The sequence below is a fragment of the Macrotis lagotis genome, chromosome X, assembly GCF_037893015.1.
Source record: "Macrotis lagotis isolate mMagLag1 chromosome X, bilby.v1.9.chrom.fasta, whole genome shotgun sequence".
NCBI classification, from domain to species: domain Eukaryota; kingdom Metazoa; phylum Chordata; class Mammalia; order Peramelemorphia; family Peramelidae; genus Macrotis; species Macrotis lagotis.
In genome coordinates this window covers 239,536,181-239,549,543 of record NC_133666.1, presented here as the reverse complement: position 1 = coordinate 239,549,543, position 13,363 = coordinate 239,536,181, and the positions used below count along the sequence as shown (strand labels likewise).

The following is a 13,363-nucleotide window of genomic DNA, read 5'->3' as shown; positions in this document are numbered from 1 at the left end:
AGAATCAGAAAAATTGTATGTGAAAGTATAATTTTCAAAACACAGAGAGCAACTATTTAAAATCAGTATTTTATTTTATTTAGGTATTTTGTGGTGTGTGTTGTAGCAGGAAATGCAAACTCCAATATATGGAAAAAGAAGCAAGAGTCTGTATTGTCTGCTATGAGTCAATTAGTAGGGGTAAGTGTTTACAAATCCAGCAATTTTTTTTCCTCATAGGGTTGTCTTAACTTAAAAACAGATTGTATCACTCCTATGTCTCCTTAAGGCAGTGGCCTACTGTTGGCTTATTTGGGATTTTCCAAGGTTGATTGTCTTCCTTTTTGTTCCACTTTCATAATTAATATTTCCTTTTTAAAAAATTATATTTATTTTATTTTTGTAAAATGGCTTTTAATACATTACTAAAATATTCTTGTTTAAGAGTAAACATAATACCCCCTCCCCCCCAAAAATATAGACCCTCATGAGCAATAAAGTGAAGGAAAGAGGCAAAAATTAAAATTAAAATTACAAAAAAATAATAATAGGGACAGCTAGGTGACACAGTAGACGGAGCACCGGCCCTGGAGCCAGGAGCATTCAAGCCCAAATCTGGCCCCAGATACCCAACAATCACCCAGCTGTGCAGCCCTTTGCAAGCCACCCAACCCTATCTGCCCCACAACCCACACCCAGCTGTGCCACCCTGGGAAAGCTACCCCAACCCCATTGCCCTGCAACCCCCCCCAAAAAAAACAAAATCCAAAATAAAATGATGATGATGATGATGATGATGATGATGATGATAATTGGGGTGGCCAGGTGGTGCAGTGGACTGAGCACCAGCCCTGGAATCAGGAGCACCTGGGTTCAAATCTGGCCTCAGACACACAACAATCACCCAGCTGTGTGGCCCTTTGCAAGCTACCCAACCCTATCTGCCCCACAACCCCCCCCAAATAATAATAATAATAATAACAACAACAACAACAACAACAATAATAAACGTGCTTCAGTCTATGTTTCTACACCACCAGCTCTGTTGTGAGTGGATCACATTCTTTAGGATAAGTCCATCACAAAAGCTACTTCCCATATTTTTCCACTGTTGCCATTGCTGATCGCAACTCCCTCCGTTCATACTTCCCCACTACCATACACTATATTTTCTCTCTCCTTTCACTTTGACCCTCTTCTTAAATGTGCTGTAGGGTAGCTGAGTGGTGCAGCAGACTGATCACTGGCCCTGAGGCCAAGAGGCCCCAAGCTCACATACCACACCTAAGGCCCAGCAACCACCTGGCCCTGTGGTTCTGGACAGTCCATCCAATCCCTGCCCCTTGCAAGAAGTAAAAAAAGAAAATGTGTTATATCTGACCACTCTCCCACCATGGTCCATCCTCTTCTCCATCACTCACATTGCCCCCTTCCCCTTGTCCCCCTTCTCTCCTTTTTACTCTAGATGTCTATACCCCATTGAATGTGTGCTGTTTCCTTTCTGAGCCACCTCTTATGAGAGTGAAGGTTCTCTCAATCCCCCCTTGCCTTCCCCCTTCCATATAATTGCAATTAAAAAAAAATCTTATTATACGAAATATCTTAGCCTATTCCACTTACTCCCATTATATTTCCCTTTTAGCCATTGACTCCATTTTTACAATATGTTATATCTCCAAATTCGGTTCTCTCCTGTGCTTCATCTATAAAAGCTCCTTCTACCTGCTCTATTAAATTTGAAGTTTCTTATGAGTATTATCAGTATCATTTTTCTTTGCAGGAATACATGTAGTTCATCATCATTAAGTCCCTCATATTTTACCAAACTTCTCCACTCTCTATGCTTCACCTGAGTCCTGTATTTGAAGATCAAACTTTCAGCTCTGGCCATTTAAACAGAACATTTGAAATTCCCCTGGTTCATTGAAAGTCCATCTTTTTCCTTGGAAGAGGATGTTCAGTTTTTCTGGGTAGTTGATTCTCAGTTGCACTTGTGAGCTCTTTTTTCTTCCAGAATATTATATTCCAAGCCATATGAGCCTTTAATGTATTTGCTGCTAAGTCCTGTGTGATCCTGACTGCAGCTCCACAATATTTGAATTGTGTCCTTCTGCCTGCTTATAATATTTTCACTTTGACTTGGGAGTTCTGAAACTTGGGTATAATATTCCTGGGTTTTTTTTGGGGGGGGAATCTCTTTATGGGGGAGATTGGTGGATTCTCTCAGTTTCTATTTTGCCCTCTGCTCCTAGGATATCTGGGCAGGATATCCTAGGAATTCTTTAAAAATGATGTCAAGGTTCTTTTCCTGATCATGACTTTCAGGTATATCCCAATAATTTTTAAATTATATTTCCTGAATCTGTTTTCCAGATCTTTTTTTTCAATGAGATGTTTACATTTTCTTCTAATTTTTCATTCTTTTGGTTTTGAAGTATTGTGTCTTGACTTCTTAATTCAGCAGCTTCCTTCAGCTCCGTTCTGTATCTGAAGGATGTGTTTTCCTCAGAGAGCTTTCTTATCTTTTTTTCCATCTGGCCAATTCTGCTTTTTAAAGCATTCTTTTCCTCAATAACTTTTTGAACTGTTTTATCCATTTGACCTATGATGGTTTTTAACATGTTATTTTCTTCAGCATTTTTTTGGATCTCCTTGACTAAGGTGCTGACTTCTTTTTCATGTTTTTCTTGCATCTCATTTCTTTTCCCAATTTTTCCTCTGTCTTCCTCATTTGATTTTCAAAATCTTTTGTGAGCTCTGTCATATCCTGAACCCAATTTCCGTTTTTCTTGCAGACTTCAGATGCAGGAGCTTGGACTTCCTCATCTTCAGATTGAATATTTTGTCCTTCTTGGGATTATAGACAATGTATTTCTCAATGCTGTTCCTCTTTTTTCTCGGTTTACTCATTTCCCCAGCCTGTGCCTAGTTTGGGGGTACTTCCCAAGTTTTTGAGTATTATTGGGACCCTCCCCCACAAGGATCTCAGTGTGTGAAACTCTTGTCTTCCCTCCTGGTCTGTGAATGACCATGTGCCCCCCTCTGCCACAGGGCTGAGGTGGGGAGGGGGGGGTCTGCTGTTCTATGGGGGGCCTAGACTGCGATCAGGATCTGAATGTGGTCAGAGCCCCAGAGTCCTGTTCCAGGTATAGAGGACAGAGCTCAGAAGTCTCTTTTTATTCCCCTACCTAGGCTGAGGAATCAAGGCTCAATTGCCTGGGGCTCCTGCTTACTGCCTGTCCTTGTTCCCAGTTTCTGGATCTGGGCTGCCATTGGTCATGCTGCTCACTGTGTGCTTGGAGGGCTGGGCTTCACTTACTCCCTCTGGCAGAGGCCCCCCCCCCCCCCCCCCGCTGATCTTCCAAGTTGTGTCTTGTGGTCCCCAGGGTGTAGTTCAGGAAACTGCCCCCACTGCTGTGAGCAGCAGCTCTCAGGTGCCCTGGAGCTGCCTCTGGGAGGCTGAAGTTCCTTCTCTCTGGCTGGCTGCCCCTCTAACCCCATGGAGTGGAGCCTTTCCACTATTTTCCAGGTTATCTTGAGCTGGAGAATTGCCTTAATGGATCCTTCTGTGGGTTCTGTCTCTCTCGAAAATTTAGTTATAGTCCTTATTTTATAAGTTTTGAGAGCCTAAGAGAGGCTCTTCTCCTGTCACCATCTTGGCTCTGCCCCCCCCCCCATAATTAATATTCTCAATATGGACAGAAAGTATTCACTTTCTGGAGTGGCAGTTCATTAATATTAGGTATCAAAGTTCATTAACCAGTTATCACAATTACCAAGTATCAAATTTCATTTACTAACATTGCTTTTATTATCATTTTCTTAAAGTATTTGCTGAACATAGAGGTATATATCAATGTTCTGAGTTCCAGACTAGGGTAAAGACTGTTATATAAGAACTCTTAAATCCAAATGGAGGCAAAAGATCTTATAAAATAACATGATTAGCTTAGAGGTAAAGATATCTTTAGTTTTACATTTCCCATCGCATCTATATCTTTCTATACATTTCCTCTTAAATTTAATATTTTTTACCCTCCATTAATGTACTTCTTAGATGTTTTCCATAATCTTCAGTCATGCTGAATGTTGCTTGTCTCAATTTTAAAAAGCTTTTATAGGACTAGCAGGATTTAAAAAAAAAGACTTTCTTTTTGACCCTTATTAACATGTTCAACAATTGCTGCCATATAAATGCAAAGTTTGAATAGATTGTTGCTTTGGTGAAATGAATGTAATTGTTCTATTTTGATTTTTGATTTGGAACTTTTTTTTTTTTGGCTAGGCAATGGGGTTAAGTGGCTTGCCCAAGGCCACACAGATAGTAATTATTAAGCGTCTGAGACCAGATTTGAACCCAGGTACTCCTGACTCCAGGGCCGGTGCTTTATCCACTGCACCACCTAGCTGCCCGATTTGGAACTTCTTAAGCAGTTGAAAATAATTTCTTCATGCTGTTTGAGTAGAAAGGCTGGCCATTTTGCAGTATTTTCATCACAAAATTCCCTTCGTATTTATTGATAAAATATTTGTGGAAGTAGAGGAAATTTTGTTCACAAGTATTTTGCATGCATCTGTGATTATAGTTATTAGGAAATGATATGATTCCCAGAAATCAATGGTGGTATTATATAATGGAAAAAACTCTGGCTTGTTTGTCAAGAAGACCAACATTGAAATTTCTCCTCAGATGTTCACTATTCAACTCACTTGGGCCAAATCAGTTAACCTCTTAGAGCTTCCTTTTCCCTCATCTGTAAAATAATGGAGTTGGACAGATAACCTCTGAGGTATCTGTTTCTGGATCTATGTTTCTCAGAACTTCAAAGTGGCAGCATGAGGTTATTTGAGAAAGCTTTCTGGAGATTAGTAGAGACTGTTTTAGGCCTATGCAATAACTTTTACATGGGACTAGTTTGGAGGTGCTTTGTGGAGCTTAATGGGAGGGGGTAGGGAGTTGACAGAGAGTTTGGTATTTATCACAATATTGAGAATGCTGTTATTCTGTGGATCGAAATTGTGTGGTTGCTTGACATTTGAGAGGAAATGATAAGGCAAATGAGTTTCAGGAGGCCTTGGAAGAGGGCAACCAACACTACTGGTACAGAGAAAAATAATGAAAATTATGTTTAACATATCAAAAGCAGATTAGAAGTTACTAGTTTCACTCTAGTTATGCAAAAAACTAAATTATTTACAAAATGCCAATACTGAGATGAACAAGATTCCTTCTTGTTTCTTAGAGCCTTATCATTTCTTTCTCAGCAAAACTTAAAAACAGCATGGATCTTTAACATTTTAAAAAGTTTGAGATTTTAATATTTTCTCTCACTCATTTAGCACAGGCATTTGAAAGTATGATGAGTCCAACTGGTTCCAATATTAAATCCAGTATTTCCTCTGAATGTGCCATAGCCCAGACTTCTCAGGATAACCAGATGTCCAGTGCGCCCAATACCCCTTCACCTTCAGCTTTACCTACCTCAGCACTTAAACAACCAAGTATTGAAGGTAATTAAAAGAGACTGTCACTTCGTTATCCTGGATTTTAAGATCTTAAGGTTCATTAAAAATATTTTGGAGTACATATGACTTGTGATTTCTTTTTGTTTTATAGTCGTATTTCATGGTTTCTTTTTAAAATTTCAAGTTCAGGTGTATTTATGGGTCCTTTGTGGGTCCTTTGATTTGCATCCTTTGCTGTGTGCTCTCTTATTCTCAATACTTTGTCTATTTTCTAGTTTCTTCCTCCCATATACTGTTTTGTCCTATAAATTTGATTTCCTCTTTCCCCCAAGCTCTTTAAAGAGAATCTTTTATTACAGTTCCCGAGTTCCAGGTTTGTTGCTTATAGTCCTGGCCTGTGTGTATAATAAACCAATGCAGTGTATGGAGAATAGTAGAGTAGGCCTTCTTCCTTTGGGAATAAAAGAAGTTGGGAAATTTCTAAAAATTCATAATTTTTCTGTGCTGGTAATGATCACCTTATCTAATTTAAGCCCTTGCCCCCTTTTTTAATTGAAACTAGGTCTGTGTTCCAGAGAACAGAGGAGAGTATGGTTTGCAGATGGTATTTTGCCTAATGGTGAAGTTGCAGATACAACAAAATTGTCTTCTGGAGGCAAAAAGTGTTCTCAGGACACGAGTCCTGTCTTACCTGATGTGCACATGGTATGAAAATAAAAGTATGCAATTGCTTGATAAAATACTTTTTTGTAAGTGAATTTATTTAAGAATACTCACCTCTGTGGATTTTGTAAGGTTTTTCTTAAAAGTTGACAAATTGTTGCTGTGATATTTCAGATTATGTATGATTAGTTACATTTAAGGAAATGAAAATTAGAATTAAAGATAAATGTCTTTCACAGGTTGAGAATGTATGATTTTATTTTGCTTTGTTCTTTATATTGTTTTTGAGTGTGTTATGGTAGACATGGAGAATTCCTGCTCACAAGCAGCAGAAGCTGATATGTCCATTATAAATGCAACAAGACTTAACTCCTCCTGCACCTATGGATCCGGCTGCATGAGAAAAGGAGCTGTGTGGCTTGCTTAATCCTCCTCTACTGCTTTCAGATCCTTTGATGACTATTACTCACCAATCATTTCCTCTTTTGAAATTCATGTATATAAATATCTGATTGTATTATCAAGTGATCCTTTTCATTGCCATCTCTCACCTTCCTCAAAGTGCTTTCCTTATTAGTCTTCCTTTCCAACCCATCTGCTGTTAAAGTTCCTGATGACTTCATTGTTCATTTTGATTATTTTCCTCACATTGTAGCCTCCCAGTCCATCCACAACTCCCTTTTAGCTAATCCATCAACAAAGTACCTAATATGGGACAGGTCTCATGAAGGTGCTGTAAACCTTAAGGAACCCCAAATTCCTGAAATATGAAAGTCCCCTTTCATAATCTCGTCATTCCACTTCTAGCTTGTTTCATGTTTAACACTTTTGATCTTTAGTTTTGTGATCCATCATTTTCTTTTCTAATATTTATGAATTCTATATGGCAGCTGGATAATATAGTACAGAGAGTTCTGGGCCTGAAGTCAATAATCTTACAAATGGTGTGACCCTGAGCTAGACACTTCTCTGCCTGCTGCCTCCTATGTACAAGGGAATCATACCATCCCAGGGTTGTGGTACATATTAAGCACTGTATCAGTGTTAGCTATTAATAGCCACTTCAAGATGCTGCCTTCCTGATATTTTGTGCACTGTTATTCCTGCCTTGCAAATAACTGATACTGCTTAATGCTTACTGTCCATCTTCTCCCTTACTACTTCAAGAGCTTCTGAATACTACAGATGCACAATCATGCTGACTGGGCTCGGTACAAATTTATGAGCTTTATAATCAGATACAAGCCATCCCCACTGCACAGGGCTCTTTTTTCTCTCATTAACTTCCAGATCCCCACAGCAACTGTCAGAAACCTCTTTTGTGCTCAAACCCCCAACTCTTGAGTTGCACCCCCCAAGCAAATGTTCTCTTGAAATTGAAAAGTCTAAAACTATTGATTTTGAGCCTCCTCCATACTTCAAATCTTTCTCTAGTTATCAGAGGATGAAATCATTGCATGGTTAACCATTCTTATGCCTGTGACTGTAAACTAGATTAAAATGTTATTGGGAAATATTTAAAATTTACAGTTTAGTGGTCCTTGTATCTACTTGTAGAGTTTGATAACACCTAACTAGACCATGTTCTGTCCTCATTTTCTTTACATTTTCTGTGGTTCTTCATCCTTTGTTCAAGTTTTTCCCATCTCAGAACATTCACATCTTAAACACATATACCTTGCCATTTCTAAAATTTTCTCATTGTAAAACTTGGAGAATATAGAGCTTTATGGATTTAAAATGTTCTGAGATTATGACTAGAAGGAAAAATAAACCCAAGTTAAACCCAGTAAATCAAAGTATATTTTCATAATGGAAACAAAAGGGTCAATTGAATCTTTAAGTATTAAAATGTTATGGAAATGTGATTTCTCTGTACAGAGATTTCATTAGTGAAAATTCTTGGTAGTTCTCAAACATCGGTAGCACTTGCTCTAATGCTTGAGGAGTTATGTTCTATGATGGAATGCTTGAAGGGTGACTACTACATGGCTTTCAAGGCCATTAACAAGCTGGCTTTAGCCTTTTTCTGTGCTCCAGCTTCATGAAACTTCTTGCTGCTCCATCTTTTTCTTGGTGCATCCTTGCACCCTTTGCTGGCTAAAATCCTTTACAACTTTTCACAACTGAATCGAATCAGTGAACTTAATGTTCATTGCTTGTCAGCAGTGCAGATTTTTCAAGTATGCATGACTTGTAGCTTATGCTTTGTAACTGAATGTTACCAAGTCAGAATTTTAAAAAATGAGATCTGGGGAAAAACAGGAAATTAATTATTTAAGCTTTAAATGTTAGCCTTTAAGCTGATTCAAATCTCAAAAATAGTTCAGATAGAAGCCCATCTGGAATATTTACCTTAGCTTCAGATTCTTTTTTAAGATTTTTGGAGAGATAGGTCGATTTTAGGACTATTGTGGGGGGAGGGGACAGGTTTCCCATTGAACCAGACTTTTCCCCACATTTTCCAGGCTCAGAAATGCACTGGTAATTATGACAAATGTAAGAAATAGGTACTTTACCTGACTATATTTTTTAAGGTTTTTGCAAGGCAAATGGGGTTAGGTGGCTTGCCCAAGGCCACACAGCTAGATAATTATTAAGTGTCTGAGACCGGATTTGAACCCAGGTACTCCTGACTCCAGGGCCAGTGCTTTATCTACTGCGCCACCTAGCTGCCCCCTGACTATATTTTAAAAGAAAAAGTTATATAATCAAATTTATGATCAATTTATTAAACATGTGATTCATATATCGTTTAGGAGAATCCTCAAACACTGCTATTCTTCTATTATGTTGTATCTCTAGGTGTGTAGTCTAAACTTTACCTTTTACTGTTACTAAGTTTAATCAACACTTAAAGGAGTGAAGTACTTTACTGTTGCTCAGAAAGTATGAATAATCTAAGACAGTTTTTTTGCTTCGCAGATTGTAAATACAATGGATCACAGTCCTTCTCTAGAAGCAGAAAAGACCAAAGATGAAACACCAGAAACTGCAAGACAAGAGAAATTACAAAGTCCTATTTCTGTAGTCCCATCTGTGGAAGAATTGCCCATTAATGCTGTAACTGAGATGTTACAGAGTTCTCTTTCTTCTTTTGTACCAGATGAAATACCCATCTCTACAATAGTTGAAAAATCGAGTTCTATTTCAGTCATTCCAACACCCAACTTATCTGCTAGTAGTTCTGATTATAGATTGCTGTGTGGTATTGATAAATGTGTTAGGAAAGACATCAATCTTATACCCAATGAAGATGGCTTGCCCCCTCTCCTAGTTGCAGCTGGAGAAAGAGGAGAAGGTGAAGCTTTATTAATATTATACTGGTACTAAATTGCTTTTGAATACATTGTTTGAAACTAACCCAAAAAACTCCTTTGGCATCTTTTCTTATATTCTATTTGTGTAGCAGTGACTTAAGTGTGTTTCAATATTTGATTACCACAACAAAACCAAACTCTGAAAATTCTGGCATTTTGGACAAGGGGATTTCTTAACTATGTGTTATTTTATTTTTCCTTACCCATCCAACATTTGATACATCTCGCTTTTGGCTACTCCTAGATCTATCATTTATATCCTATGATTTTTCAATGATTTAGCTTTTTGTTATGTGTAGTATTCCGGAGATTAGAGCCATGGCAAAGATACTTCTCATGAATCCCTGGACATTCCACTTTGTAGAATTAGCTCTGTCCTCTCCTTTTAAGAGATCTAATTTTTCTTAGGACCTGTTTATTTTAGGGAGACACACTTGGTGTCTAATATGTCACACTTTGTTGCATTAAATATTTTCCCTGTGAGTTATACAGAATTTTCTGCCTTTCCAACCCTTTGAAAGCAAATAATATATCTTGCTTGGGAAGGTCATTTTGTCTCTCCAGTTCTTAGTTGCTTTATTTGTGAAATGAGGGGTGTGTATTTGGCGATTTCTGATGTTTCTTCCAGTTGTTAAATAGGACATTCTATCTTTCCTAGCATGAGCTAATTGCAAAAGGTGATCTGTTTTACACACTTTTCAGGAACACCTTTCTTTGACTAAGCAATACATTTTAGTAGTAAATTGACAAATATTTGTTCAGTATCCTAGAATACGCTTTAATTAAGTCACTACCAATTGATTGAGTCACATTGTGGTATAGTAGAAAAATCAATGAACTTTGTGTTTCATTGTGAGGCAGTAAATCAAGTACTGGATTTAGAGTGCATATGAAGCTAACTATAGTTGACTGGTTTATGGCCTAATATAGTACAACAAGTATTTATAGAGGACAACTTGGATTTGAATCCTGATTCTAACAGTTTCTTTTAGTGTGACCTTGTTCAAGACATCCAACTATTTCAGGCCTCAAGTGTCTTGAGTAGTTCTAAGGTATTACACACACAATACTTTCGCTTTTTCTTTTAAAATTTGATTGTTCGTTTGGAAGTTGAAAAGAAACATCTCTTTCAATATGCTCATTTTACAGATGTTGAAACTGAGATTCGGGAGGTTGATTGATTTGACCAAGGTCACACAAAAGCAGAATTAGAATTTGAATCAGTCTTCTTTCTTTTTTTTGTAGATAATCAGGATTAAGTGACTTGCCCAGGGTCAGACAACTAGTGTCTGAGGCTGGATTTGAACTCAGGTATCCTCACTCCAGGGCTGGTGTTGGATCAATTGCACCATCTGTCCTGAGTCTTCCGATTTCAAACTTAGCAAGGTTTGTGTGGTAACATGCTGCTTCCACATAGAAAGAAAAGAGAAATAAATGGGAAGAATTAAAAAGATAGTATCTGAGAATTGGATTTGGATTTATAGATCATGAACTAAAAATGCAGGAGTGATCATCACATGATGAATTTAATAAAGATAATGAAATTGGATTATCAGATTGATGTGCTTTATGTTATAATATGAAAGCATTTTAAACAGCTGAATAAGAGGTTATACTGACATAAGTGAATGTATTTTTACTTTTTAGATCCAGTAGTGGAAGAATGTCCATCTCAGGAGCAAATCATTTCACTCCTTGAGCACGGAGGAGCTAGTCCAATTACATTTATCCTAAATGCCAATCTCCTTGTGAATGTCAAGTTAGTAATTTGTAAGTAATGATAGATGTTTCTTTACCCATCCAACTGATACATATTTAATAAAATCTCATTTAAATATTTGGATTAACTGATTATCTACATACATCCTATATACAAGTTGGCACTTAAGCTATTAGTTAACTATGACGACTGTGCTTAGCACACTGCCTGGCACATTGAATAAATGTTTATTGGTTGATTGACTGGAATGACTATTGAGTCTAATTGGCAGCAGGGGTGCTTAGTTCTAATGCAATAATATTTATCCTGGTTGTAAGGAGTCAAATTAAGAAGAGGTTGAGTCAATTTTAGTAACCCATTTTAATTTCCAGCATGAATCTTATCTCCCTCTTGTTACTCATTTTTAGCTTCATTTTTTTTTTTTACTTCATTAGTCCCCAATGTGGGGGCCAGTGTCAGCCAAGGTCATTGTGACATGACCTCAGAGGGTATGTGATATGGGAAGATGTGTTGCTTTCCTTTTTTGACAGTCCATCATGGAATTTGTCTCCATTATTGCCCCTTTTCTCCCCAACAGTTCCCTTCTTTCCCTTCCCTTCATCTTCCCCCCATTAGAGCCTCTCTGCCATTTCACACTATCATCATCAGCACTCTTAAGTACCTTTGGAAAAATCCCTAACTCATCCCCTTCAATTAATAACTCTATGACTACCTCTTTATGTCTTATAAAGTTTCCTCTTTTTGATGTTACTTGCATAGAGTTTGGCTTGAAATTTTATCAGTTTTGGATAAAAAATTAATTTTGAAAACTGTTGAACTTGATAACATAACTTTGTTTTATGGTTAACAAAATGTTAATGTTTATAATCATGTTTTTATCATTTAAGATTCTTCAGAAAAATATTGGTACTTCTCAACCAATGGACTACATGGTTTGGGTCAGGCAGAAATTTTTGTTCTTTTGTTCTATTTGCCAAATGATGATACAATTCCTAAGGACATCTTCACTCTTTTTATCAACATTTATAAAGATGCAGTAAAAGGTATAGAATTATATCTTGAGTTTTTGTATTCAGTGTTGAAATGTATTGATATATTAATGAAAAGAGGCTTTTTATAGAAGCTTGTCCTCAAAGCTACATTGGAGACAAAAGGAACTTGTTTTTAGAAGGCCTCTGTCTCTCACTTGCATATTGTTTTCATTTCATTCACCTTAAACCTTGCATTTCTAATAGTTTACCCATAAATTGACCAAAGGAAGAGAAATAACTGAGTTAGTGCATGTCTTAGGTGGTCAGCATACTGGGAGCTAACTACACTAAAGGGAAATGTTCAGAAAACCTTGGTTTGATTTGCACATCTTCATTCTTTTGTGTCTTTCTTGCATTTTAATATATCTAGATTTATAAACTTACTTATTGAAGTTTTGATTACAAGATGTTACAGGAATTAAAAGTGGTTGGTCATTATATATGCAGTTTACATTTAAAGAGTATTGTGTTTCTGTGTACCCAAATGGTATTTTAAAATTCTTTTATTAACTTGTGTATCTTTTTTTTTTTTGGCTAGGAAAATACATACAAAACTTGGATAGTATTACCTTTGCGGAAAATTTTCTCAACAGTAAGGATCATGGAGGATTCTTATTTATTACACCTACTTTACAAAAACTTGATGATCTCCCATTACCAAGTAGTCCTTTTCTTTGTGGAATTCTCATCCAGAAGCTGGAGATTCCTTGGGCAAAAGTTTTTCCAATTCGTTTAATGTTGCGATTGGGAGCAGAATATAGTGGTAAGTGTTGTTAATACCACACTTATGAAAAACTATCTAAATGCAGAGGATTGAAAGTACAGTATGAGTGAGTTTAGTGAACTGAAAAAAAAACTAACAATTAGTCAATATGTCTCTGTAAAGGAACCACTTTCAGATTGTCAACATAAGTAAGTAAACAGACCACTTTCTCCTGTTTTACTCCAGTTTTTACTGTTTTATAAAGATATTGGTGCTCAATTCCTTCTACATCGTAGGGCTTAGGGGCATATAATGCCCAAGTTTCCAGAAAATTCACATAAAATGTTTTGATCTTTTTTAATGAGATGTTTACAGTATCTTATTGCAAAATTTGGATTGATATTTTGATACTGTACATTTAATATTTTATGCATCTCTGAATTTCTAAACATTTTCTGTCTTGTCTGGTTGACCTTTACAT

General features: G+C 36.9%; 1 protein-coding gene across 4 annotated transcripts in view; it reads left to right on the top strand.

Annotated features, from left to right (window-relative positions):
- The window catches only part of ZFYVE16 (zinc finger FYVE-type containing 16), a 67,059-nt gene that overhangs the window by 23,175 nt on the left and 30,521 nt on the right, over window positions 1–13,363 (top strand). For 3 of the 4 annotated variants that reach the window (XM_074200031.1, XM_074200032.1, XM_074200035.1), the window contains exons 4-10: window positions 84–180; window positions 5,320–5,490; window positions 6,008–6,150; window positions 9,034–9,409; window positions 11,076–11,198; window positions 12,036–12,191; window positions 12,718–12,942. In XM_074200031.1, coding sequence (XP_074056132.1) covers window positions 84–180; window positions 5,320–5,490; window positions 6,008–6,150; window positions 9,034–9,409; window positions 11,076–11,198; window positions 12,036–12,191; window positions 12,718–12,942 — 1,291 coding nt within the window. The remainder of the gene's footprint in view (window positions 1–83; window positions 181–5,319; window positions 5,491–6,007; window positions 6,151–9,033; window positions 9,410–11,075; window positions 11,199–12,035; window positions 12,192–12,717; window positions 12,943–13,363) is intronic. The other variant, XM_074200033.1, reaches the window with a different exon arrangement.